The 23,797-nt window shown below is 38.7% G+C and overlaps 3 protein-coding genes across 3 annotated transcripts; 1 reads left to right on the forward strand and 2 right to left on the reverse strand.

Moving 5' to 3' along the window:
- Positions 207 to 3,274, reverse strand: LOC109724861 (DNA-3-methyladenine glycosylase; the record flags this gene model as incomplete). The annotated part of the gene is given in 6 exon segments (XM_020253806.1): positions 207 to 563; positions 666 to 723; positions 1,156 to 1,226; positions 2,642 to 2,765; positions 2,998 to 3,069; positions 3,163 to 3,274. Coding segments are annotated over 6 exon segments (601 nt in total), but the record flags the coding sequence as incomplete, so codon positions are not given.
- On the forward strand, positions 5,771 to 7,590 carry LOC109706843 (activator of 90 kDa heat shock protein ATPase homolog 1). The gene is made up of 3 exons (XM_020227854.1): positions 5,771 to 6,865; positions 6,974 to 7,053; positions 7,138 to 7,590. The coding sequence occupies exons 1-3, from the start codon at positions 5,960 to 5,962 to the stop codon at positions 7,229 to 7,231; spliced, it is 1,080 nt and encodes a 359-aa protein (XP_020083443.1). The 5' UTR covers positions 5,771 to 5,959; the 3' UTR covers positions 7,232 to 7,590.
- Positions 13,778 to 17,319, reverse strand: LOC109706967 (gamma-tubulin complex component 3). The gene is made up of 3 exons (XM_020228011.1): positions 14,756 to 17,319; positions 14,221 to 14,601; positions 13,778 to 14,116 (listed from the first exon to the last, which is right to left on the reverse strand). The coding sequence occupies exons 1-2, from the start codon at positions 17,038 to 17,040 to the stop codon at positions 14,346 to 14,348; spliced, it is 2,541 nt and encodes an 846-aa protein (XP_020083600.1). The 5' UTR covers positions 17,041 to 17,319; the 3' UTR covers positions 13,778 to 14,116; positions 14,221 to 14,345.

Consider the following 23,797-nt stretch of genomic DNA (forward strand, 5'->3'; position numbering starts at 1 on the left):
ATATTCGAAACTATATCCATTTCGCATCGGATAAATCTACTCTGTTCGGATTCGGATTTAGATAAAATTTTAGGTATCTGTATCTATTGACATCCCCATTGGACCTTAACTGAAACATTGGGATACTTTACGCTTCTCCCCGAGTTTGTAGAGTGCTTAGTTGCTAGTGGATGCAAACTTGAGAGTTTTGCTTCAAAGAAAAGTCCTTAACAACAAAGTCAGGTCAAAGTGACTTTATCCAAAAAATTAAACACAAGTTAGAAGTTTGGTACACAGGCCAACAAAATAGTTGAATTGTATTGGACAAAATGCATATGTACAACATAAACCACCACCAAACAACATAGAATGGATTGTAAATTTGTAGCAAATGCAGCAATGGAGTGCAAAACAAAGCACTCATGGTGGCCTAAGAGTGCTTTTAGGGGCACTAATCCATGGACTCCCTGCGACAGCGAACCTCCACGGCGCATTGACGTGCTCCGGCATGGCATAGTCGATGCCTACGCGAGGGCCGATTAGAATGCTCTCCGGTTCGGGACCGTCTAATAATTCTAAGCCACCTAATGAAATAAATTATTAGAACTAACGAATGTTAGTAACCTAATGAAATAAATTATTAGAACTAATGAATATTAGGATCTTGGAAAGCAAGCTACTAGTACCTGGTGTATAAAGAGGGTGGTGTGACCAAGCCGTAGAAATGCCCAGCGCTTGCCCAACCTGGCAATAGGAGAGATTTGCAAGGTAGTTAGGTTAGCGATATATGTCATTATGTCACTGCTTTTTAGAGTTGAAAGCCAATGTACACCAAGGAGAATAGGACATTCCCAGTGTACTCGAACATAAATCATCCCAAAGTCGCACAACTAGAAGTGGCTAGAACTTCTGTTTACCCTAAAGTAACATGAGTTCAACATTTGTGTAACTTAATGTCGAGAGTGGTTTATCTTTTACATCAAAGTGCATCCATTAGCAGTTCAATCAGAAGGTGCATTTACTCTTGTATTTTTTGAGTCTTGGTATTACATGTCAGCTTTCGACATCTTCTCTGTTTGTATTACATTTTGAGTTTATGGAAGTGCATGTTTTTCACCCCAAAGAAGAAGAAGAAGAAGAAGAAGAAGAAAACATGCAAGGGGAGAACTGACAAACCTTCCCTGGACCTGTCAGTAGAACAGGCTTCTCAGTTTTCTGACCTCGACGTTCCTGAATGGTTTCTAGACCTGCAGTACGGAAAGAGTTGCGGTAATAGATTATAGATATTTAGTAAGGCATATTTTTTGTGCCCGAATATTAATCCTATTAGGAGATCCACTTAAATGAACTCTGTTTCTCATGGATTTTACAGCAAAGCAAAAGATGAACTTGTGACGACAATCAGTAAAATGGCATCAAGTGCCTCAAGGTCTGAGAACAACACTCAGTCGCAATATAGAAGTAAGTTTTCTAATACATAACATGGTGGTTTATGGTAAAAAGTGTTCTCATAGAAATTATTGAAATGCACAATGTCCCACAAATATAAAGGAGTCACTTTTACGCAGTAAATAATGGAACATCTCCAATGGAAGCATTTTTACACAGCTAACATTGGAGGCTTTTGATTTTGGTTACCATCCACACTGTGATATAACGACAGAATACTAAGCAGGAAATAATGTACAGAGATGTAAGGCACCTACAACGAAACTAGCAAATGAATGAGATCCATCTCATGTCAAATCAAAAAAAGACCCTACTCATATTTGCAGAACTATAAGATTATTCATTACAGCACATATTTAACAAAACAACGGTAAGTTAGTGAAAGGATCTTATAATGTTAACACTGCAGCATTGTTGTTCTGCAAACTTTTCATATAAATAGGAAACTTGTACTGCAAAAAGCTAACCTTAAAAGTGTTACAATAAAAGCAAGAAAAGAAACATGAGTCCATAGTTTACCTGCCTTATTCTTTCAAATGAGAGGATTATTCAACCCAACTTAAAAGGAAATTCACAAATTGATTTATGTCTTCAGGACACATCTATATTAATTCGCGAGTTCTACCAAAGAAATACGAAAAGACAAGAAGAAAAAGCAACTGTACTAATCAAGGAGAACAAGATGGGAGAATAAATGATGAATATTTTTTTCAATCTCATAAACTCCATCCTGTATAGAGGACTACTGCAATCAAAGATAGATAACATTTACTCCACATGTACATGAGCTGAGACCAGATATATATCATCAAAGTTCTTGTTTCAAATAGTGAAACATAGAATTAGTGAATTGATTTTCTAATAGAGGAGAAAAAAAGGAATATAAATACATGAATAAGAACTTATAGTTGGGACGAATCCAATCAAAGTTACCACCCAAGGGTGAAAAGCAAGCCAAATTTTCAAGGCATCTCTGAGAATGAAATGGAAAACATAGCTCCATGAAAGTCAAAACAGGGTCCGCAAAACTAAAGGTTGTAAAGTTTCCATTCAGCATAAATTTAAGATGTAGCAACTCGTGCTCTAACATAATCAACAAAATCCAACTACAGAGAAGCTAGCCAAATGTAAGCACAACGGACATAAAAGGTTTAGAAAATTCAGCATCATTTAAGAAACTGCAAAAGATCGAAAGCAATGGAAATCGCAATACCGCTAACAGGAGAACAAGACCGGATCAACACTGCCGCGCCAACCCCCTCCCTATCGGCTACAATGTTCAGCATCATGTGAAGCCCGTAACAGAGATACACATACGCATGCCCTCCGGGCCCAAACTGTGCCGGAAACGCACCAAATAATTCAACATAACTCAACTATACACCAAAAACAATTCTAACATGACAAAGGACTAAAGTACAGTCCGTCCTGTTTGGCCGTCGAAATAAGTTATTCATTGATATTCGATTCGGTATGAAAATTTTCTATTGCAATTGGAAACTAGGAGTGTGGTCAGATGTGTAGAACGGAAATCAAACACCTAACTCTTCATGTCGGATAAGAACTTACAACCGGAGCCGTCCGCGAAGTAACACCAAATCTCCCGTGGCAAGCAGAATCGTTCGGTCTGTAGGCCTCTACCTATGCGCCAAGAAACAAGCAAAATCAAATGTGAGATGAAATTACGAACTGTTTTCCAAGGTACTAAGATCGGACGAGTTAGGGTTTTACGACCTCGGTGATGCGGAGAACGACGCCGTCGCGGCGGAGGAGCTTGCCGAGGAGGCGGGGGGCGAGGTCGAGGGAGTCGACTTCGAAGAAGCTTCGGGGCATAATGGGCGGCGGCGGCGGAGGCGCGGGCGCGGGCGCGGGCGCGGGCGCGGGCGCGGCGGCGATGCGCGCTCGATTACGAGTCGCCGCGGAGTTGTCTCTGGTGAGCTTCTTTGAGGAGGTTCGCTTGAACGCCGGAGATGTTTTGGCGGCGATCATCGGAACAACGCCGCGCCGCGGCCGCCGACGCACGTTTTCCAGGGTGTGGTGGGGTTTCGCTCTCTCGCCGGGGGAGGTTTTGTTTGACTTTTTCAGCCTTTGACTCTTGGGGAAAAAGATGGTGGTGGGAAAAATGGACGGTGAAGATCGTGTTTTTTGAAGGCGCCGTTTGAATTATGAAAATTTTAAGATGAACTTCAATTTATCTCACTGAGATTTAGAGCATTTTTATTTTACCATTTTATAATTTTAAAAAATATATATATTTAATTATTTTATGGTTTAATATATTTATAGCTGACCGTTCCTAACGCAAATGGCAAAAATTTTTTTTTTCTGAGAGATAGATAACACGCTACCCGCTTCGTTTATTTCACTTAGAAATAAACTTAGCTGTAAATATGAATCAACTAGAATTCGAACTTGGATCTCGGGTACCAATCACCAAGCCCTTTGCCACTTGTTTTAGGGACGGTCGGTAAGTGGCAGAAAATTTGATGATTGGTATAAAAGGATCCAGATTCGAATTTTAGTTGATTCACATTTTCAACTAAGTTTATTTCTAAAAAAAATAAACGAAACAAGAAGCATGCTACTTCTCTCTTAAGAAAAAAAAAAAAAAAATTTACTGAGAGAGAAGAGAAGCTACTTATAAAATAGTTGAATTAAGACATCAATCTTTATAAATGCACATAAAATTTACTTAATTGATTAAATTCAGCTCATGTTTATAAATTTATAGTGATTAAATTTTATAAATTCATTTATATTAATGTTAAAATTAGATTCCTCAAATCTGTATATTAGAAATTAAACTAGCTCTGTCAATAATGTCATTCCCAAAAATAAAAATAAAACAGAAAAAAAAGAAAGAGAAAAAATGTATAAATTGAACTCACTGGTGATTAGGGAGTGAACTGTATGAAAGCTTATTTAAACTATAAAAGTTATTAAACAATTAAAGTAATCAACGAGTGACACGATGCATAAATGCAAAAGCCTGAATAATAACTGTAAGTAAATAGTTTTCAAAATAAATCGTTGTTATCGTTGTCAATTTACCGAGGAGCTTTCGATCGAGGGGGACCAAATCAAAGTGTCTAATGCATTTAAATTATATTTTTAAATCTCGCAAATTGTAGATACTTATAAATAAAATACAATTATTTAACAAATATATTCAACCATTCAAATTTATAAGTGGGTAAACCTTCTCTACTTTTTTTTCAAAGAAAATAATATATTATTCCTTTCATTTATTTTTAAAAAAATAAATTTAACTATAAATATACAAAATTAGGCTTCGAACTTAAGGCATCGGTAGTACTTAGATACTAACTATTAAATCTTTCGTCAATTGGACTAGGTATAGCCGATAACTTCTACAAAATGGTTAGAAGCATCACATTACTTAAAAAAAAAGAAAAAAAAAAATAGTACACTACTTGTTTTATTTATTTAGCAAATAAATTTGGCTTCAGAGATTGAGCCAACACGGCCTCAAAAAATATTGAAGGCAACCAACACAAAAAAGACAAATAAAAGTAAAAAAAATCGTAAGAAAAATCGTAAAAAAATTGCTAATTTCACTCCACACTCAAAACTAAGTCTCTAAAAGTTGCAAAACTCAGTCCATTTCGTGCTCATGTTTTAGATTCATCTAATAGTCAAAAAAGGGTCAAATAATTGATTCCTAAAAATTATGTCATTTCTTTCCCGTAAAATCATTCACCAATAGATTGCGACCCTGATTAGATCCTTCCTATTCTCCCTTGGCGGTGGTGTCCAACCAGAAGCTTCTAGACATTCCTGACCTCTATCTCGGGCCCCAAGATATGCCTACTTTTTAGGATGTTGAACATTAAAAATCTGTTGATTACGCATCCATTACATTATTTAGAATTTTCTTATTAAAAATATATAGAACTTTTATGAACCATAGTCTATTTTGAGTTGGCTACTCAACTACTCAAAATTTTGATTTTACTGTTAAACTTTTTAATTTTTTCTTATTTGATTCAGTTAACGATACTTTAACTTTTAAATTTAAATACATTATTTATTTTTTAAAATATTTAGTTAGGACACTTTATATAATTTTATAATTTTCGCAACTATAAAGTTATTAAAATAATTACTTTAAATTTTAAAATCAATATATTATTTAATTAATTTAAATCAAATAAATTAAGAAATTAGATAATAAAATTATATTTTTTAATTTTTAAATTGTGGATTCAAAATGATTCATAATTATTATTTATTCCTGGTTAATTTTGGTCCATTTACTTGCACGTGCATAGCACGTGCAGTCGAAACGGCCCTCTTCCAGATCATTCCGAAGCGAAGGATCCAGAAGCACTTGGTGTCTCTCGAAGCCCAACATTTTATACTTCCCCTCTCCTCCCCATCCCGCACCTCTCTCGTGCATTCTCGCGCCTTCGATCTTCGATCGGTCGAATCACTGGTCCCTCCCCCTCCGAAACCCTAGCGAGCGTCGTCTTCCTCGTTCTCCTCCTCCGAGGAACCCTAGCGAGCGTCCATGGCGAAGTACGGCGAGGGCGACAAGCGTTGGATCGTGGAGGAGCGCCCCGACGGCGCCAACGTCCACAACTGGCACTGGGCGGAGCGCGATTGCCTCGAGTGGTCGCGCTCCCTCCTCTCCTCCCTCCTCTCCGGGCTCGTCGTCCTCGACGGCGAGGGGGGCCTCTCCATCCGCACCAAAGCCCTCGAGAAGCTCGACGGCGAGGCCTACGTCAACGTCCGCAAGGGCAAGGTCATCCCCGGCTACGAGCTCTCCCTCTCCCTCTCCTGGGAGGGCGAGGCGCGCGACTCCCCCGCCGGATCCCCGCTCCTCAAGGTCTCCGGAACCCTTGAGGTCCCCTACCTCGCCGACGAGAACGCCGGCGAGGATCCCGAGGTTAGGATCACCGTCCGCGACGACGACGGCCCCATCGGGCGCCGGATCAAGGACGCCTTCGTTGCAAAGGGGAAGCCCCTCGTTCTCGAGAAGCTCCGGTCGTATGTGGATGCCATGGCCAAGGGCGGGCCCGCGCGGGACGAGTTAGAAGCGAAGAAGCCCACCGCTTCTGCGGCCAAGAGCGACGCATCGGCGGCTCCGGCTGCTGGAAAACCCGCCGCAGCTGCCCCTGCGGCGGCATCGGCGGCGCCGCAGAAGAAGGAGAAGCCGAAGCCGAAGGAAGGGTTTAAGACGATAACCCTAACGGAGCGGTTCTACTGCAGAACCAAGGATGTGTACGAGATCCTAATGGATGAGAACCGGTGGAAGGGTTTCACGCAGAGCAATGCTCGGATCAGCAAGGAGGTAGGTGGACAATTTAGTCTCTTCGATGGATCGATCACCGGAGTGCACGAGGAATTGCAGGAGGGGAAGCTGATCGTGCAGAAGTGGAGGTTCAGTAGCTGGCCCGACGGCATCTACTCGACGGTGGGTGGATACTGTTTCATTAATCTTGTTATACATTGTTAATGGTGTTTGTGAGAAATAGTTCTTACCCTCGTTGTTAGTGACTTGCCGTTCGTTCTACTCGCGCAGGTGAGGTTGACTTTCGATGAACTGGAGCCTGGAGTTGCAATCGTAAAGCTTTTGCAAACTGATGTTCCGGAGGAAGACAAGTAAGATTGTTTATATTTTTGCAGTAGAAGTTTAAAACTCTTGTCGGTAATGTCCAGATTTACTAAGTACTGGTTCTTGCGCAGGTACGGAAACGCGACGGTGGTGGAGAACACAGAGAGAGGCTGGAGGGAACACATCTTCCACAAGATACGTGCGGTCTTCGGGTTTGGAATTTAAAGCAACTTGGCAAGAGCCTCTTCCATTTTAAGAAGTCTAGCCTTGTCAAACGTCTGCTTCCTTCTATGAGTTTCCAATTTTCGAAATGCATGAACTTGGAATTTGCTTTCGAACAATTTTAATCACAATGGTGTTTATGCAACTGTTGCGTCTGTGCTCGAGTCGGCTGGTCATACTTTTAGTGTAATGTTAACTTGACAAGAAATTCAAAACTTTGTCCGGTAAAACTAATGCCGCATCCCTTTAGCTATACTCGTGTCATTCTTTTATCTATTGAAAGTACAGTGGGAACCTTCTACTGAATGTAATAACTGTGTGCCTATTTAGAATTTGGTTTTAAGCTTATGATGATCTTATAAGGTTAGTGTGGTCAAGAATGAAGGTCCTAATATGTCTTTATTGGGATTCAATCGTTAGTTTTAACAAGTAACTACTGGGCAGGACTTTAGCAGCCCGGCAGTACTGATTTAAATGCCGTCGTTGGTGAATATAACACTCTCTGTCGAGTTCAGTATCTCTTTATATCTGCCATATGCTTGTAGGACGATCTATTGATACGAAGAGAAGCGGCTGAAGGAAAATCATCTGTGGATCTGCAGTTCATTGGTAATAAAATGACCCAGTAATAATTCTTTGAATCTTTTCAGCTGAATCTTTATCTTACGATAACTACTCTTCATATTTTGAACCATTGTTATTCTCATTAGCGGTCTACTTGGAACTATTGTACTTGGGAGTACTGATGAATGATTTCTGTCTTGTATTTCTTCTATGGAAAGAATTAGCCCAATTATGACATATGTTCCTGTGGATTTAAATCATTCTCTGGATGAAAACCCTAGTTAACAGTAGCATGTTTGTTAGTGCGACAAATTTTGGTTTATCACATCTCTTGTTTTGAATCTTGTTAACGCACGTCGAAATTCGGCGAGTAAAATTAGGAGCACTGTAATATTGAACCAAAGCACACCCTGATCTTTAATGCATCTGTACATAAGTTGGAATTAGACGTGCCTTGCTGAGGATTTCACAATTTCGTACTTGATTCTTGGAATTTTATACGTCTAGCATCTTTAACAGCTGTGCGAACAGGAATCATTGCTCATAATTCAATTTTGATGACTGAATGTTTGGTTTCTGTTCCTCGTTGTCATCCTTAATGTCCGACATTTCAATTGATAAACGTTGGATTTCAAACAATATTGGTGTTGCAAAAATAACAATATTCTGAGGCAAGGCGGGTTCTATAATATGATGTTACATTTGTTCGTAAATGACTGATTCTTTACATGATTAATTAGTTATGTTATATTCCACAAGGATTAATTCAAGGGAGTGCAATTGTAATATTTGATGAGGTACTAATAGGGTTTTTTGTTTTTTCCCCCCCTTTATGGCCCCTCTACTTGGTATAGTGTTTCATTCTTGTTTGCAAATGTCTGCTCCAGGATGCTTGACCACAATATCAACAGTGTTTTAAAGCGCATCTTTGCATTTGTTTTTCCAGTTACACCTTCCACGATATCAGTCCGTGCTCGTTCTATGTTAGATTTGTGAAATGTCTTTCATTTCCCCTTACATAACAAATCGATTCTTGGTGACCTACATCAGTATCTCTCATTGATTTTTGTTTTTTCAGAATGGTATGTTTCAGCTGTTGCTGTAGTAAGGTTGCTAATAGTAGTTGAAGTATTATATTTGTTATCAGCTCAATGGTGTTTTAATTCAATGGCATGACTACATAGTGAGTTTAAACTTTAAACTAGGTCAACTTCTACTGCAACCGCTTCACAGCTTTTGACCTGTACATTAAATCTAAATTTTTTATATTCATTTATTTATTTGTTTTGGTTGGTTTATACCTTCTTTTTTTTTTTTCTTTTTTTTTTTTACCTTTAAAGTGTATTGCCATGAGTGCAAAATTGCTATCAAATCTAGGTTCATAACAAATTCCATGAACCGTAAGTAGACCCTCGGATCCTGTAAAAAGGTTGTTTTGAATTTTCTGGTCTTATTAACTGTGAATTGATAATCACAGATCAGTTTCTGAGTGTTTGTTTGTCAGTAGAATCTTGTTGCTTATGAGCTAAAATCTTAAACCTGAATCTCCGAAAGGGTTGTTTTTTTGGGCTTAATTATATACTACCGTAACATACTTGAGTGATATTTTTATTTGCTGCATTGAACCATTTATTTTCAAAGAAACTTATATTATTATATTGGCTGAACTATGAACTATTTTCATTTGGCCATCAGATCTTATTAAAATTTTGATTTTTTTTATTATCCAAGCTTTTAATTTATTTAATTTGGATTAGTTAATAATATTTTAATTTTAAAATTTAAATTACTTATTTATTTTAATGAATTTACACCTGTGAGAATTATATAAAATTTATTACTTTAAATGATGCATTTAAATTTTAAAGCCGAAATATCGTTGATCGATTAAAATTAAAAAAATTGAAAAATGAGGTTCTAAAATCAAAATTTTAGAAAGAGCAAAACGGCCAGGTGAGGCAACAAAACTAAAATTTTGAAACATAAGGGATCCAAATCAAAGAGACCCATGATTCAGGTAAACTTTATATGTTCTACTTATTATATTTTATCTCTCTATAATTTTTAATTTTCAAAGATATTTCTTAACTATGTTTTTCACTAATCTTTATAATATTGTTAATAAATTTATTATTTTTAGATAATATTCAATAGGGTTATTAAGAGGCACTGACTAAAGAGTAAAAAAAATGTCAAATAAATCTTCATAAGAGATTCACTGAAATATTTTATTTTATTAAATTATTTTCAACCATTTTTTTGTATTTTATTAATTTTTTTATTAAAAAAAGCTCAATTATATACTGTCACTTTCAACTAGTATTTTATCTAAATAATAAATTTATTGTTTAATGTTTATAATAATATAAGAATTGAAAAGAATGGATAGTTGAGTAGTGCCTTTAGGAAAAAAAAGGAAAAAAAATATTAGTCCAGTGCAAAAAGTGAAAATATTCATAAAGTACAAAATAGTATTGTATAATTAAGTTTTTTTTATTTGACTCAATATCCTATTCTTGCTTCTATCATCTTTCAAAATTTAATCCAAAGTTTCTATATTCCATCTCCTTAAATATTATTGTTATGTTTATTGTTTCATAAAAAAAGTGCTGTGAAAGAGCAGACAAATTGCTTACAATCAAGAAACAAAAACCACAGTTGTAACCTCTCCCTCTCTCTCTTTTTGATGCTGTCATTTTACATCTGGTTGAACAGCTTCCAACGTAAATAAAATATTTTTATCAAAAAGAACAAAATAATAGGAAGGGCTTCACATTCTGATACCTGTTTTATAGTGTCTCTTGCGCTGGTACATTACTGGTTCAATATATGACACAAAAGTAGGCCAAGCAGCTAATTTCGCATGTACTCCAAACGAAGTTACTATATCTACCAGTTTACCAGGCACAATCATTCTCTTGTTTCATGTCCAGCAACATGCAAGTTTCATCAGAAGATGTAATGGTTACAAACATAAAGCACAGTTGGTCAACAAAGACTCCAAACAGCATGATATATTTCTTTAGTTAATTTTGAGAGCGAAAAATTAACTGCAGACTTACCAATAATACGGCGGAAGAGAATTGTCGTCAACGAATATTTAGATGGATTCTGTAAAGTTGCCATCGAAAAGAACAGTTGATAACCAATCTCAAAAGAATGTCCACACAACCAGATCTCCGCCTAACCAAGTGTTCTCCAAGCAAATGCATTTGCATGATACGCTACTTACATATCTACCATGAGGGATCATGTGAGAATAATCTCAGGTACGCGCCCCTTACTCCGACAGTCTCATTGTGGAAAAGTTAAATGAAGACAGAAAGGTTGATACAAATATGTAGACACACTGGCACGGCGCAAGTATTTGTCTTGCTAAATCAACTTACTATACCAAGAAATCTAAAAGCATATTATGTTACAAGCATAGAAACTATAACACATCAAACTACTCTATAAAGATTGAGCTGAGTGAAAAGATATGTTATAATGGGTGGCAAAAATGAGCTCAGCTAAAATTTCAACATATTTATCACTAGATATATTAACAACTGAAAAAAAAAAAAATGCTGTTCTTCCATGAGATTACACTTAATAGCTTAAGACAATGATCACATGTTTCTAGTTTTCAGACTCTGCCAAAGATAGAGTGGCGTTTTGTGCAATAAGGAAATTGGTGAAACATTAAAATTAGCTTCTAAGGGACAGGCTTAATAACATTATATATATTTTGTGAATGATGATAAATGGAGATTATGTCAGATGAATCTCAAACTACTGCTCTCTCCTACCTTCTTACCCTGTCAAGCTACAAAGTCATGATGCATTCATTAAAAGCAATTATAGAGCGATCTCTCAATTCGGATAATCAGCGAACTGAGAGGAGTAACTTATTTGATAATTAAAAGCATGCATGTGATTGTTCTGGAAGATCATAAAAAGTTCAATAGCTGGAACAGTTGTTGATAAAGTGAGGTGCAACCAAAAGTCACATATTATGTCTAAAAGGTATCAACTCTCCGGAGCAAAATCAACTCATTATATCCTTTTCTATCTCTGAAAAACCAGAAGATTTGAAAGGTTGGGAAGATGCAAAAGGATTATAATATCCTCCAAATAATCAATTACATGCAGGCTTAGAGGGGATGAATATTGCTAATATTCATCCAGCAAGGGTGAAGCTTGAATAACACACTAAGAAATGAGGCACCTGAATGTAGGATTGAAGTCACATATACCTTGCTATAATACTGTGCATGCAGATCTGGATAGTAAACACTTGAAACGCTTAAGCAACTACACAATTGCTTGGAAGTAAAATTACCAGAAAAATATTGCACTTGCTGTTGCACATTTTCTAGGTAAGGCTTAAGTTTTCTACTGTAAGACAATATATAATCATGGTAGTGTACTATTCAGTCTAGTTTCCAAATCGAGCAGAGTTTACAAATTTTTAATGAAGTGAACAACATGAGCCAATGTATAAAATTACGATAGAGTAGGAGCATAACAATCTCATTATAATCTCATTATACATAACACATAATAATGTCTGATGGCGCAAGACCCAACTAGCTAATGAATTTTAGAACCTCGATTAAACAATAATTTGGCAACATGCTATAAAATGCATAACCCCAATTTATTAATGGTATTCCCAAGGATACACAGGTTCCGATATGATTGTATAGCTCAAAAATCATAATGTAAGGGCCTTGAAGGTCCAGATGCTGGGTTCAAGCTACTGATCTTTAGGAATTCTCATTCTCACTTGCCAAGCGCAGCCATATCATCTTCCAAAATGCAAGTCTAGAATGTGGCAACTAGGTTTCTAGCCACTCACCTCTAGAGGTGGCAATCTAGCTCGTTGTTCATGAGCCATCTCGTATTCGGCTCGAAATGAGCTCGAGATCGAATCGCTTGTTTAGTAAACGAGCCGAACACGAGCTGGGGTCAGCTCGCTCGTGTTCGGCTCGATAACAGCTNATAATTATATATATAATATATATTTTTATTATTTGATTTTAGCAAAAAAAAAAAAATCTGAGCTCAATTATAAAAAGACTCATTTATATGTAGAGTTTCAACCATTAGATCAAAGTCTAATGAATAAGATTTTATAAATTTTTTTTTTATATATATCCAATGCAATCTATTTAACTTATTGTTCGTTGGCCAGCTCGTGAACTAGCTTGTGTTCAGCTCGTTTATTAACGAGCCAAACACGAGCTGAATTTTTCGACTCGATGTTGAAGTCAGCTCGTTCGTGTTCGGCTCGTTGACACCCCTACTCACCTCTCATAATGAAGGGAAAAAGTTACAAAGAATGAACGGAAAAAAAATTTACAAGTCTCAAAGGTTAGTCAACTGCTTGACACCATCCAAGATGGAAATTGACAAAGAGCAAAACAAACATAAAACATGACGACCCCTACTATTGCATCACCTCGAGAGGAAAATCAGTTATCTTATTTCTATCAAATGGTTGTGGAGTCAGTTGGAAAATGCTTGAAGAGCCATTAGAGACTAGGGAGCTAGTGTAGAGTGGATGTGTTGAGCTTTAGAGAGCTTAGAAATGCTTTGAATTTTTGGCCAGTATTGCGAGCTTGAAACCAAAACATTTTAACTTTTAGTCAATATGAAAACAAAAGGTCAGAAACTCCTAAGACTTGAAAGTTTTCAACTTCTGTCGTAACAATTGAAAAGAAGGATTAGCTCTAGAATCTGTCCGAATTGACTGAAATGAGCTCATAAGGTCAATTTTGATTCATATATAGGTATTATGTTCTTACCATAATTTAATTTCTTTATGCCACAGAATTTGTTCATGTCCTACAATTTTAGTGCATTGACAAAGCAAGTGGACAGTAAGCAGCCCAGCAGTTAATTTGGTATCAAGAAAATGGAGTGAAATTTTGTGCATTTCTGCACGTCCTACAATCTTAGCTAATTGAGCAAACTAGTGAACAGTATGCAGCCCAGCAGTTAATTTGGTAACAACGGAAATGAAGTGAAATTTGATGCCCTCAAGTTGACAGGAAAACATGATTGCTTAAGAAAAGAGAACAAAAGAAAAGAATTACACCAGTGGAGTAACAAAAAAAGAATATAAAAATCTCGCAAATGGAGAATACAAGCTTCAAATGGAAAAAAAAAACATCAATCTGTGCAAAAACAAAGACCCAAAAGAAAGGGTGAGCATCAAATACATGAAATGTACACCAAAACCTTCAAATCCTAAAGTTGAAGGGAGCAAACTTACCTAAAGGCTGTACTTTGAATTTGTTTGGAGGCAACAACTTCGTGGTACTAAGACATAAACATCTGCAGAAGAAAGAAAATGTTCCAAAAGAGAACGTTAACATTTAGGTTAAACAACATGCAAAGATAAAAGAAAAGGCATTTTAAGAAATTAGTTAGCTGGTTACCTTTGACTAAATACACAAAATGATGATCATGGTCACCAATCCAAAATGGTGAGAAAAATAAAAGCTGCAAAAGTCATACAACAACACAGGTTGCAGATCACTGCTTCGTCATCGCATTTAGATTTTCACTTACTACAGGAAAGGCCGCTATAGAATTCAGTGAAGTCTAAACGGAAGAGAAGGAACTTCAAATCAACATGTTGCTGCAGAGGCAACTGAGAAATAAAATCATCAAGAGATGCTGAATAGTCTATTGCAATCAAGTCCAAGTCTTCACCCATTTTTCTTAAAAGTTCTCCAGCAAGCTGGATCATAGCTTTTCTACCCCCATCAAGCCATGAATCTTGTTCTTTGGATCTTGTTCTTGTTTTACCTTTACCTCTGTGAAAAATTTTCAAGACAAAATTACAAGTTATCTACCCATTTACTCAAAAAAATAAGAAATTTCTAAATGAGACAACCATAAAACATGTGTGTACAACCATACTTACTTATATATTTAACTATACTAAAAAACATAAAAAATCTAATTTACCTTAATTGCAATTCGTGTATACGTTCAAACCACCGATCAGAATGGCTACGGAATCGCAATATGATGTCAAACAATGCAAAGAGAGTTTTCAGTACGCCATGAGATCGCTCTCCAAGGAGAGACTTCTCCGCAATCGAATTTAGATACTTATCGTGTGCCGTGAGAAGATCGTCCAAATCCTTCGCAGCATCCATTTCTTCTGAGAAATGTGCCCATGAAACCTCAAGGACTTCAAACATAATATAATACTCGAAATTTGTCACAAAATGGTTCATTTCATTCCAGAGCACTTGGCACTTCCGCAAAACAGAGACAAACTGCGCCTTAATAGAACCCTCTTTGGCAAAGGCACAGGAAATTATGCGATTCGGTTTCATGGTCTTCCACAACCCAGTCAGAGCATGCTCAACCCGTTTAAGCTTCCAGAGAAAATTGAAGATTTTGAGGTACCTCTTCATGACAGATGCAGTGAAAACAGTGTCCAGCGGGACCCTTGCGTCGTACTCCAACGAGAAAACATCCCAACCTCTATCCCCATCTCCATGATCCATCATCTTGACCTTTAGTCTGTCCAATATATCACGATCATCGTATTGGGCATTAGATGCCCGAATTGCGGTTTCTAGCAGCCCCGCCAACTGGAATGAGCTGATAGTGTTGGCTGGCTCTGATAACTCCGGACCCACTATATCCATCAAGTACTGTACAAAGTCACCTTGACCGAGAAGCAAGTACTGCTTGATCGCGAGACAATGATCCTTGAACCGATACCTTTTCCTGATTACATCCATTAGATGTCGATCAATTCGCTTTGCCGCCTCAACCACAAGTGCCTCTAATGCATCGGTCTCACCGTACTCGAGCCCGCCTCTCCTTGTGGTGGTACCCACAAGTGCCGCCACCTCAGCTGCAGCTTCGGCCCACCCATTATCCTCACAGCACACTCGTAGGAAGTTGATGGACTTCCCCGTCCGAAGAATTCGCTGCGCAAGCGTAGGGGAAATGAAAGACGGAAGCATGGCGGACTGGATTCGATAACCTTCGCGCCATAAAGACTCGGCCTTGACGGGCTGGCTGAGTATGAAGAATTCAGCGAAGACATCCTCCAACTCGCCTTCCAAAACCCAGCTCCTGACCATCTCAAAAAGAGGCGAGCACACCCTGCGAAGGAGCCGCCCCATGAAGTCCCGAACCAGAGGATCACCGTGCTGGGCCTGGCTATGTATGGCCCCAGCCATCGCCCCTCCTCTTAAACCACGGCAGCCGTCAACCAAAACAGCCATCAGCCGCATTCTAACAAACGGCTCCGCAAGCCAGACTGCGAGCCGCCTCAGGGAAAGATAATTTCCAGGCACACCAGAATCGGAACCGGGTGTTGGGATTGGGTTCAGTGATTGAGATTCGAGCACGGCCAACAGCTTGTAGTAATCAGAGAGCTCATCTTGGAGGGCAGAGCAGAAAGCCTGGCCGACGGTTCCGACTTCTTCGGCAGGGAACCTGCTCATGCTTTCCGTAATGTAACCCCTCACCTTCCTAAAGAGGAAACCCATTTCGCAGAGCTTCCGAACAAGCGTTTTCGTGGATCTCGGCAGCTTGAGAGACTCCGGCAGATCATAGCCGTCGGAAATCTTATCGAACCTCACGTACCGGCCATCGATCCCCTGGCAAGCATAGAGCACGTCCCTAACAAGCGCGGATTCCGATACTTCCGTCTCGTCCATGACCAGATCTGCGTACTCGCGAAGCGCGATCTCGCGGATGTTCTCGGGGTCCTTGGAGACGAGGAGGACGCCGCCGGAGGGGCCTAGGGTTTTCCTGGCGGGGCGGCGAGGGGAGGGGCTGTGGTTGTCGAGGGGGAGGGCGGGGAGGCCACCTGGAGCGGCGGCGCAGGAGGAGGAGGGGAGGAGGAGGTGGGGGTCGCGGTGGCGGCGATCGTCGGAGAGGGATTTGAGGAGGTAGAGGAGGGACCAGCGGTTGCGCACGGCGCCCGGGGCGGCGGCGCGCGCGGCGAGCTTGGAGTGGAGGTCGGCGAAGGCGAGGGCGTCGGCGGAGCGGCCGGAGACGGCGAGGTGGCGCTTTATGGACTCGGCCATGGCGGCCTCGTCGGGGGCGATGGAGGGGGAGAGGCGGCTCGAGAGGAGGCGGTGGGCGAAGCGGAGCGCGCGGGGGAGCTCCGCCGCCGCCGTCGCCTCCGCCCCGGCGGCGGCGGCGGCGGAGGGATCCGAGGAGGAGAGGAGGCGGAGGACGAGCTCCTTGATGAGATCTAGGGTTTTGGGGTCGTCCATTTTCGCCGGGGACGAGGAGGGGAAAGAACGAAACGAAACCCTAGGGTTTTAGAAGAGGGAAAGGGGACTGTGGTCCGTTTGGGAGAATTTTGTTTCCTCGATTTAGTTTTCTTTTTTTTTTTGTCTTTTATTTTGTGGGAAAATATTTTATTTTATTTGGGCGCGGAGATGGAATCTTTTTGAAAAAAAGATTCCGTATAAAGCTCTCCATGACGGGCCCAAGGAGGCACATGCTGTGGCTAGTAATGATAGATTGGGCCCGAGGATGAACACGAGTTAAGATCCTATTTATTTATCCATTAACTGATTTACATGTTAATAATAATAATTTTCAGTTGAATTAAAATTTAGATAAAAGTTATTTTTTTTTTATAGTTACTTATTTGATGGAAAGTTACTAGCTTCCGAACTAAAATTCTATCACTTTCTGTGTCTTTTACAAAAATTTTTCATACTAGCGTACAAGAGAATTTTAAAAAACTTATAATAGCTAATCGTTTATTATTATTTTTTATCTCTTTATCTTGTGTAATTAAATTCGGTACTAGCAAAGATGAAGTCATTAGTAGCAATCTACAAAAGTTGAGTTATGGCTAAACTTAATTTATGGTGAATTTAGGGATGCAAATGGATTTGGGCTGATGGATCCATCGGCCCGATCTGTTTCGAATAAGTCAGCAAGTGAGAAGTAAATATATAGAAAAATATAATCCATTTCATATTCGCTCTGATCCACTAAGTAAATAAATAAGGAGATATAATACCTCTTTCTTCTTTTACTCCATTCCAATCTGTAAAAAATTCGCTAAAAATCCGCTTTCGCCCCAACTCATCCCGAGCGGAACGGTAAGTGAAGGAAAACAATAGAATTAAAATTAATCCGTCGAAATCCGTCCCTAATTGACAAGAAATGGAACGGAAGATGAGAGATCGTTTTGCCGCGGGATCCATCCCGTTTGCATTCCTAGACAAACCAAACAACAAATTAGGCATTTAGGGCCAAAAATTATTTCATCCTTCTCTACTTTCAGCACAACTAGCAAGTTCAAAGTAAGTGCGTCTGACCTGATTTGTGAAAATGGAAGTGCCTATTGCAAGTAGATCCAAATCCAATTCTCCAACAAGGATGTATGGAATGCACTCCTATTAACTTCTAGGATGCATATTTATTTCGACATCTAAATGATTTGAAATTTGATTTACTAATAGGTGCATTATTTTGAGCTAAGTGCACATTCTATTTTTTTTGAGAAAAAGGTAGTAAGCTACTCGCTTCATTCATTAAGAGAAAATGAATTTAGTATCAGTGGTGAATACAGCCGGAGCCTCCGAAAAACAAAAATAAAAAAAAATAAAAATAAAAGTAAAAGTAAAATAAAATGAAATACAAATATAAAAGAGAGAAAAAAAGAAAGAAAGAAAGAAAGAAAATACCCACTCAACGAAGCACCTCTCACGAGTTCAAAAGTTGACTAATACTCTGAAGCAGGAAAGCCGGATTGCTAGCCTTGTCTCGAAAGATTATGTTATTCCGTTCAATCCAGATCGACCACCATAGAGCAGATAGAAGTGTAACTCCTTTGAGACGCATTTGCTTATTTTGGAGATCTAAAAGCTCGGCCCACATTCCTTTACTGTCCAATGAAGCTTGGAAGTTTGGGAGTCCGTTGTTTAAACAAAAGAACAAATATCTAACGAATACGCATCCAGAGAAAAGATGATCACATGTTTCAAGTTCATTAGCACAGAACACACATAGTTGTTCGTCTATCCAACCGCGTTTAAGGAGAATGTCCGCAGCGAGGACTCTTTTTCAGCTAAGTGCACATTCGATTCTCAGAATCTAACGTTAATGTCAATAACATTTCATGAGTCCCAATTGTTTAGATTTACTGGAAAAATCATGTCATGCGAGTAACTAAACTGGAAGTTCGAGACTCAAACTCCGAATTTATACACAAAGGAGGCTCAAATCTCCAATATAAGAACATGCTCTAGTCACCATACCACGTGATTATTGTTAGCTCGGCGCTGTTATCGGAGTAAGTTGATTTAGCAAAGTTAAATGATACTCTTTTTCTTCTTTTAAATTACAAAATTATCCTGCACTTTGCCTCGATGGTATCCTGGATGTAAAGCTTCACCGAAATTATTTGGCGTATCACATTAGTATTATAGTTAAATATCTAAATTTTCATAAAAGTGATTGTTTTTCTAATAATTAAAGCATTCTTAGGTCAATTTATTGAAATTTTTAATATAATTTTTTTTTTTTTAGAGAGAAATAGATAGCATACTACCTGCTTCGTTTATTTTATTTAGCAATAAACTTAACTAGAAATGTAAATCAATTAGGATTCAAATTTGATACCTTGGGTACCAATCATCAAACTTTTTGCCACTTGTGTTAGGGACGATCGGTTATATTTCATTAAATATAACAAGCATTCTCAACTAACTCATCTTCATAAATTTTACATCCAAATTTAACAATAATGAAAATTTTTGGATTTGTTTGATGTAGTAGTAAAATATCGTGCACAATTGAAACAAAAATTGTATACAAAAACATAATAGAGACTACATGTGTAACGATCCGACCCGCCAGCAATAATAACTCGTTGGGCCCAAACCACCTATTCAAAATGCTTAAGCTCAGTTATTATTACTAGTGTATCTGTTACTTATAAATCCTAATCAGATTCTCCCACATTATTCGATGTGGAACTATTGGGATATTACATATATCATCTAATGTGGGACTATTGAAATGTTACATACTTTCCTGGTTTAGGTCCTGATGTTCTCGTCAGCCCGATCCAATCATATACAGTCTCACATTCACTAGGTGATGTGAAATCTATCTCACACTTTCGGCTGGTTATCAGCCTCTGATACCAAATGTAACGATCCAATCCGCTAGTAATAATAATTTGTTGGACCTAAACCACCAGCCTAAAATACTTAGGTCTAGTTATTATTATTAGTATGTCCGTTACTTATAAACGTCATGACGTCCTAATCAGCCCGACCCAATCATATTTATATATATACTAGTCATATGCACATGCAATGTCACGCCCCGGATTACACTTTCCCCGGGCGCGCCGACAAATCCGCCGTATACAAAGGAATTTTTCCTGTATACGAAGCGATTGCTGTACCTGTAAATCAAACACTACTACGAACAGTAGTAGAGAGCTGCTAGAGAAAACAGAAGCTAAACAAACTGAGTTTCATATACATAGTCCAAATCCAAAATACAAAGCTACTCGCACTGGCGAGTTAAATCCACTATGTACATAAACTCGAAACAAAACATCTACCTGCAGTAGGGTGCCTCTAACTCTGTCAGTCGGGTAGGGCTCTAACTCACGACGCCCTTGCCTCGATCCTGATCCGCGGAAGGCGCAGCAACCGAAACCTGTGGCTCTGCAAAACAGGGGTAACAACTGGGCGTGAGAACTACTGTAAAAACAAGTAGTCCTCAGTGGGTACCGCCCAAAACAACATCGGTCCACCCACTAAGTCTACAGAAGGGAGCAAGAATAGTAGTAAAATGCAGGAATAAAGTCTACCGCTATCAAACACTACACTATCATGCTCTACACTAACCAACTGTAGAAAATGTCCAACCTGACCCAATCCAATCGGGACTGTAAGCATACCCGTCCCCGGGACTGTGAATACACCCGTCCCTGCCCCGTTGCGACTATCGGGCTCTATCCACACTAACTGGTCCGTGGAGAGCAAGTCCAACTGGCATGAGCGACACCAACGCGAAAGCACAAAGCCTGACTCCGGAGTGGCACTCGTGGGCGCTACCCAACCGAGTATGCAGCGTATCTCTGTCGAGCTCAATCAGGCTCCAACTAGCCAAAGTCAAGTGAACAGGGTCAAAACAGGTCTACAAACCAAACCCACGTGCCCTCGGCACAATCTGTGACCAAAACAAGAATCTGGGTCCACCGCTAACCCGAACGGCACCCAACGACCCGAAACAGCCTACACTCTGCTGAAAAATAAGCTCGGCATCTCAGCACGAGCGTAAATGCCTTCTAAACTACCCCAGGTATCCATCGCACTGATACTGCAACGATACAATCGAATCACGGCTCCTAGAGCTAAATCTGGTAGTTTAAGCATATGACGGGTCAAAACGCAGGTTTTCTCCTAAGTCAAATTTCAAGTCCAACATGTATAATATAAACATTCATTTCAGCATGCTTTTATATTCATATTACATCCAAAATGCTAATCGATGAATTAAAGCATGATATACAAAAATCGAACTATACACGTCGACTAAACATGCACTTAGGAGCGAAACCGATGATACACCCACCTCTAATGCAATTCCTGGCAGCAAGAGGGTCTCGGATCTTCAAGCAACACTGCTGGAAACCCCTCCAAACCAGCAACAAAGCCCCTTAAGATCTGGATTTACAATTCACCCAAAAATCCAATAAAAATCATCAAATAGCCAAAATTTCAGCACTTAAGCTAATTCATCTCAACTCCAATGTCAAAACTCACCTAATGATCTCCAAATCAGGTGAGGACAGTTCCAAATCCAGCAAATACTGAGGGGTGATCAGTCTCAGGACTAAAATCCCACTGCCTACAAAGTTAGCATCAAGAAAAGCTCAAAAATCCAATTTTCAGCTCAATGTCAACAGCAGTCCAGAAAAACCTTAGTTCGACCAAGCTAACCTCAATCAAAATCTGCAATTCAGGGCTTCGTGGATTCCTCTGGAAGTCTAGAATCCAGCAAACCAAGTTTCGTCGAAATCCGATCTTCCTACGTCGCACACGAGCCAAAACACTGGAGGTCGACGCTGAAGAACTGCAGAATCAGCACACCATCAAGCTGGATCAATGGAAGTTTGATGCAATTTGAAGCAAATCCGAGGTTTGAGATGCTAAAAGGGGTTTCTCTGTGAAGGAGGGAAGAAAAGAGCAGCAAAGGGACGCATTCCAACTATTTATAGTGAGTTGAAGCGTTCAAAAAAACCTCAGGAACTTAAGCTGCTATCCAGTGTCCCAGCAGAAACGGGCGTTTCTGGGCGCCCGGAAACATGTTCGGGGCGACCAGAACATCCTGACTGCACAAACCGGGCTCCTCGGACTCTCCGCTCGCGGTGTGCTGCGCCCGTAAATGGCACCGGCGGAACTCACCTACCGCCCTGCCACGCGTCGAAGCAAGCGATATTCACGAGGTGAAATTTCCGGACCCACTTCTGGGCGCCCGGAACATGGGATCCGAATTAGCTTCCAGTTTCAGTTAAATTCAGCACTCGTTTCTGGGCGACCCTAAATATTTTCTGGGCGCCCGAATCTGGCAAAACTCCAGTTTTGCTTATTTGAGTGCGTCGAGTCCAATTCTGCATCCAATTCGTGCAGAATTGACTCCGACTCAGTCCGACACTCTCCAGAGATGTCGACCAGTCACTAATACTGAAGCCAATCTTATCCAAAGCTCAGGAACACTACATGCAATGCACGTGAGACTTATTTGAAAATATCAAATAATTTTTTTCTAAAATATATATTCATTTAAAGTTATTAATGAAATTGAAATATAGACTAACTATACTACTATTCCCCAATTATTACCGTTCAAATTAATTGGACTTAATTTGGACAAAGATTTTAATATTTTTAACACCCTCAAAAAATATATATATATACAAATTGATTTGAAAAAGATCGTAAAAATATTAATACAATTTTAGAAGAATTTTGAATCTTATCGCTCATATTTTGAAAAGTTTTTTCATGTTTTATAAACTATATATATTTTATATTTGATAAACGTATACGTAACAATAAAAAAAATATCAAAAAAATATGCTAAAATAGTATAAATGCACATTAAAAAAATAAAATTTTTTCAGGTGAGATCAAAATACCTTTCTAATTATGATGAAGGTGGCGAAAGTGACAATGTACTGGTGTCGACGATAACAATATGCTACGATGTACTGGTGCTAGCGATAGGGACATATAAGAAAGAATATTACTAAAAATAATATTTGAGAAAAATATAGGTGAAAATAAAAAAGATATTACTAAAAAAATATGTCTACAAAAAAATATATTCTGTGTGTGAATAAATATTATGATGAGATAAAGATTGGATAGTGTAGATATTATATGCGAGTGCATTAAGATATGTTCTATATTTGAAAAACGCATAAGATATTTTGGAGGATATTATTTTTGAATATTTTACTAATAAAAATTTAAAAATATAAAATTATATTTAATTAATAATTTAGTTTTTCAGGTGGGTATTAAATCTTTTTAGTAATATTTTACGTGATTGGCGCTATGTGTGAGAAAGAAAATATTTGAAAAACACGTAAATAGGAGATAACGGATATTTTAATTTAGAAAAAACTTCAAAAACCCCCCTATGGTTTCGCAGTTTCTCACTTTGCCCTCCTATGGTTTAAAATGTATCAATTTGCCCCCCTGTGATTTTTTTTCCTTTTTTCTTATCAATTTCATTATTTTTTTTTAAATTAGTGATAAAGTTAAAATTAAAGGGTACTAAAGTGAATATTTGATAAATCTAGATGGGTATTTGAAGTTTTTTATATATAATTTAATGAAATATTAACGAAAAAGCTACCGAAAAGATAAAAACCAAACCACAAGGGGGCCAATTGAAACATGTTAAACCATAGGGGGACAAAGTGAGAAACTACAAAACCACAGGGGTTTTTTTGAAGTTTTTTCTTTAATTTATGAA

This window comes from Ananas comosus, linkage group 2 (genome assembly GCF_001540865.1).
Source record: "Ananas comosus cultivar F153 linkage group 2, ASM154086v1, whole genome shotgun sequence".
NCBI classification, from domain to species: Eukaryota; Viridiplantae; Streptophyta; class Magnoliopsida; order Poales; family Bromeliaceae; genus Ananas; species Ananas comosus.

Coding starts and splice junctions, on each gene's coding strand:
- LOC109706843 (XM_020227854.1), top strand. CDS start 5,960: ATGGCGAAGTACGGCGAGGGCGACAAGCGTTGGATCGTGGAGGAGCGC. Junction 6,866..6,973: donor CCGACGGCATCTACTCGACG/GTGGGTGGATAC, acceptor CTACTCGCGCAG/GTGAGGTTGACTTTCGATGA. Junction 7,054..7,137: donor GATGTTCCGGAGGAAGACAA/GTAAGATTGTTT, acceptor GTTCTTGCGCAG/GTACGGAAACGCGACGGTGG.
- LOC109706967 (XM_020228011.1), bottom strand. CDS start 17,040: ATGGACGACCCCAAAACCCTAGATCTCATCAAGGAGCTCGTCCTCCGC. Junction 14,602..14,755: donor ATACACGAATTGCAATTAAG/GTAAATTAGATT, acceptor AATTTTTCACAG/AGGTAAAGGTAAAACAAGAA.